This window comes from Otolemur garnettii, unplaced genomic scaffold (genome assembly GCF_000181295.1).
Source record: "Otolemur garnettii isolate 467f Iridium unplaced genomic scaffold, OtoGar3 scaffold00212, whole genome shotgun sequence".
Lineage (NCBI taxonomy): Eukaryota > Metazoa > Chordata > Mammalia > Primates > Galagidae > Otolemur > Otolemur garnettii.
This window is the reverse complement of record NW_003852607.1, coordinates 994,994-999,217: the sequence shown is the minus strand read 5'-3', so window position 1 is coordinate 999,217 and position 4,224 is coordinate 994,994. Positions and strand designations below refer to the sequence as shown.

At 40.5% G+C, this 4,224-nt stretch overlaps 1 protein-coding gene across 2 annotated transcripts in view; it reads left to right on the top strand.

Annotated features, from left to right (window-relative positions):
* The window catches only part of ZNF331 (zinc finger protein 331), a 28,097-nt gene extending 24,508 nt beyond the window's left edge, over nt 1–3,589 (top strand). For both annotated transcript variants that reach the window (XM_003801587.3, XM_023507984.1), the window contains one exon: nt 674–3,589. In XM_003801587.3, coding sequence (XP_003801635.2) covers nt 674–1,935 — 1,262 coding nt within the window. In that variant the 3' untranslated portion in view covers nt 1,936–3,589. The remainder of the gene's footprint in view (nt 1–673) is intronic.
* The last annotated feature ends 635 nt before the right edge of the window (nt 3,590–4,224 follow it).

Sequence of the window (4,224 nt, the reverse complement as noted above, 5' to 3'; positions counted from 1 at the left end):
CCGGGCTGGGGATTTGAACCCGCCACCTTAGGTGTATGTGGCTGGCGCCCTAGCCGCTTGAGCCACAGTCGCCGAGCCTCCAACTTTATTTTTAAGGTTTACCTTTCTAATTCTTTTTGCTTAATTTTGTCAACTGAGGCCAGGCGTGGTGGCTCACACCTGTAATCCTAGCACTTTGGGAGGCTGAGGCAGGTGGATTACTTGAGCTCACAAGTTTGAGACTAGCCTGAGCAAGAGCAAGACCCCCATCTCTTTAAAAAGAAATGTAGCATGCTGGGTGTTGTGGCAGCAGCCTGTAGTTCCAGTTACTTGAGAGGTTGAGGCAAGAGAATTGCTTGAGTCCAAGACCTTGAAGTTGCTGTGAACTATGATGTCACAGCACTCCACCCAGGGTGACAGAGTGAGACTCTGTCTCAAAAAAAAATTCTTTGTCAACTGGTAGTAAAAATAGGACTAATAGAATCTTTTTCATGTTTGACTTTAAAACAAGTGGCTCCAGTGTATCCTCATTAAGTATTGTGGTACGAGAAGTAGAACTTGTATTTTAACAAGAGCCCTAGGTGATTCACATTTGCTATGCTAGAGACTTATTTATACTTGACAAGTTTTTGGTTCATGGTTAGGTTTATTTTTGTTTCCCCTAAAGGGAACAAAATATGTTACTTTTTTCCAGATTTGGAGTCAGCAACATATGAGGCCAAGGGTTTAGCTACAGAAAAGAATATTCCTGGAAGAAATTTTCCCAAAAAGAATTCAGATGAAAAAAGTAAATCCCTTGGCCTCAACCGCATGTGTGAAGATACACCAGAAGTACCACAGCGTTCTCGAGGGAGATATATCAATCAAATGATAATCACCTATGAAAAAAGGCCTCCAAATAGAGAAAGAGAAAGTACACCTCCGAGATCACAACAGAGACTTCAGATTAAGGACAGTTCCTATGAATGTAAGGAATGTGGGAAAGCCTTTAGTCGTGGCTATCAACTTAGTCAACATCAGAAAATTCATACTGGTGAAAAACCTTATGAATGTAAAGATTGTAAGAAGGCCTTCCGTTGGGGTAATCAGCTTACCCAACATCAGAAAATTCATACTGGTGAAAAGCCTTATGAGTGTAAAGACTGTGGGAAGGCCTTTCGATGGGGCTCCAGCCTTGTTATTCATAAGAGAATTCACACTGGTGAAAAGCCCTATGAATGTAAAGACTGTGGAAAGGCCTTCAGACGTGGTGATGAGCTCACTCAGCATCAGAGGTTTCATACTGGTGAGAAAGACTATGAATGTAAAGACTGTGGGAAAACCTTTAGTCGTGTGTATAAACTGATTCAGCATAAGAGGATTCATAGTGGGGAGAAACCTTATGAATGTAAAGACTGTGGGAAGGCCTTTATTTGTGGTTCGAGCCTCATTCAGCATAAGCGAATTCACACAGGTGAGAAACCCTATGAATGTCAGGAATGTGGGAAGGCCTTCACTAGGGTCAATTATCTTACTCAACATCAGAAAATTCATACTGGTGAGAAACCTCATGAATGTAAGGAATGTGGGAAGGCCTTTCGTTGGGGTTCGAGTCTGGTTAAGCATGAGAGAATTCATACAGGTGAGAAGCCGTATAAATGTACAGAATGTGGGAAGGCCTTTAATTGTGGCTATCACCTTACTCAACATGAGAGAATTCACACTGGTGAAACCCCTTATAAATGTAAGGAATGTGGGAAGGCCTTTATTTATGGGTCAAGCCTTGTTAAACATGAGAGAATTCATACAGGGGAGAAACCCTATGGATGCAAAGAATGTGGGAAGTCGTTTAGTCATGGCCATCAGCTTACACAGCATCAGAAAACTCACTCAAAATCGTATGACTGCAAGGAATGTGGAAAGGTATATAATAATATAAACCATCTTAGAGAACATCAGAGGGCTCATAACAGTTGAAAAACCTTTGAATACAGTAGTCCCCTCTTACTGGTGGTTTTGCTTTCTGCAGTTACCTGCGGTCAACCTGGGTTTGGAAATATTAACTGGAAAACTCCAGAAATAAAACTATCTAAGTTTTAAATCACACACCCTTCTGAGTAGTGTGATAAAATCTCATGCCGTCCTGCTGCAACCAGTTGGGACGTGAATCATCCCTTGGCCAGGCATATCATCCCTTGGCCAGGCACATCCATGCTGTACACTACCCGCCCAGCTGATCACTTAGTAGCTGCCTTGGTTATCAAATTGTCGTGGTGTCACAGTGCTTGTGTTCAAGTAACCCTGACTTTACTCGATAATAACCCCAAAGCTCAAGAGTTGTGATGCTGGCAAATCAAGTATGCCAAAGAGAAGCCATAAAGTGCTTCCTTTTAAATGAAAAGGTAAAAGTTCTCAACTTACTAAAGAAAGGAAAAAAATCATATGCTGAGGTTGCTAAGATGTACATTATATTTTGAGAGAGAAACAGACTACATTCACATGATTTTATTACACTATATTGTTATAATTGTTCTATTTTATTGTTGTAATCTCTGTGCCTAATTTATAGATTAAACTTTGTATATGTTTGTACAGGAAAAAACATAGTATATAGTATATATGTGCCAGAAAAAAAACAGTACTATTTACTGTTTCAGGCATCCACCAGGAGTCTTAGAATCTATCCCCCTCAGGTAAAAGGGGGGGCGGCAGTACAAAGGATGTATAACGGCCTCTAAACTACATTCATTCCTTCCTCGACATGAGGAAAATCTGTGATACAGTTTAACATAAAGCCTTTGCTGATCATTCTTCTGCTTGTAGAATATCAGCAGTCATACTTTAGGCAGATTTATAGAGTGGAAAAATCACTCTTTTTCTTAATCAGCGTTCTCAGTGTAGATGTTTTTACTGCATAGGTTAGTATAACAGATGCCTAGAAGCCTACCAAGACCATTCCATTTCACATTTATTCTAGAGAATAACTCTGCTCTAATATGAGTGTGGCCTTTAGTCCTAGCACCTACCCTACCAATTGCTATCACCTTCCCACTGCTTTCCTCCTTGTGAGACACTGGGCAGCCCGCTCATTACCTCTGTGTATTACTTGTCAGATGCACATTATGTGCAGTATTTGTAAATAGGGATAATCACATCTACTGAAGACTGCTATTGTGGAAATTAAATGTTTGGTACATGTACAGTCCTTGACAGTGTAACTGGAATATTGTGTAATCTTAGTAAATATTAACTGTTGTTCTTATGATCATTACCATTAGTGTTGCCATTGGTGAATTATTACAAGAAAAACAACTGTGGATACAATGAATTTGGGAAAGATTATCAAAATTCTAGAGGAAAACATAGGAGACTATTGTCACAGCCTGAGGTTAGACAATGATTTCTTAGTACATGAAAGACACTAAACATAAAAAGTGAAGTTAGACCTCGTGAAAAGTACAAAATGTTGTTCCTCAAATGATGCCATTAAGGTAAAGACAAGATGCAAACTGGAAGGAAACAACGTAGACCTAATGAAGGAACTCATTAGAAAATGAGTCTAGAAAATGTGAAGAATTCAAGTTAACAAAAGATAGAATCTATTTTATTTTTATTTTATGTATTTTTTTTTTTTTTTGGAGACAGAATCTCATTTTGTCGCCCTTGGTAGAGTGCTGTGGCATCACAGCTCACAGCAACCTCAAACTCTTGGGCTTTAAGTGATTCTCTTGCCTCAGCCTCACAAGAAGCCTGCCAAAACACCCAGCTATTTTTTGGTTGTGGTTGTCATTGTTTGGCAGGCCTGGGGCTGGATTTGGACCTGCCAGGTCCCATGTATGTGGCTGGTGCCCTAGCTGCTGAGCTACAGGCGCCAAGCCTGTTTTATTTTCTTTTTTTTTGAGACAGAGTCTCAAGCTGTCGCCCTGGTTAGAGTGCTGTAGTATCACAGCTCACAGCAACCTCAAACTCTTGGGCTTTAAGTGATTCTCTTGCCTCAGCCTTCCATGTAGCTGGGCCTACAGGCACCTGCCACAACACCCAGCTATTTTTGGTTGTAGTTATTGTTTGGCAGGCCTAAGCTGGATTTGAACCTGCCAGCCTCGGTGTATGTGGCTGGCACCCTAGCCACTGAGCTGTAGGCACCAAGCCAAGATCAAATCTATTAATGGGAATTTCGTTAAGCACATCGAAAGAAAAGATCATCAAATAGCCAAGTAAGTGAAAATGTATTGCACACCATTACTCATCTAGGTAATTCAGAGTGAA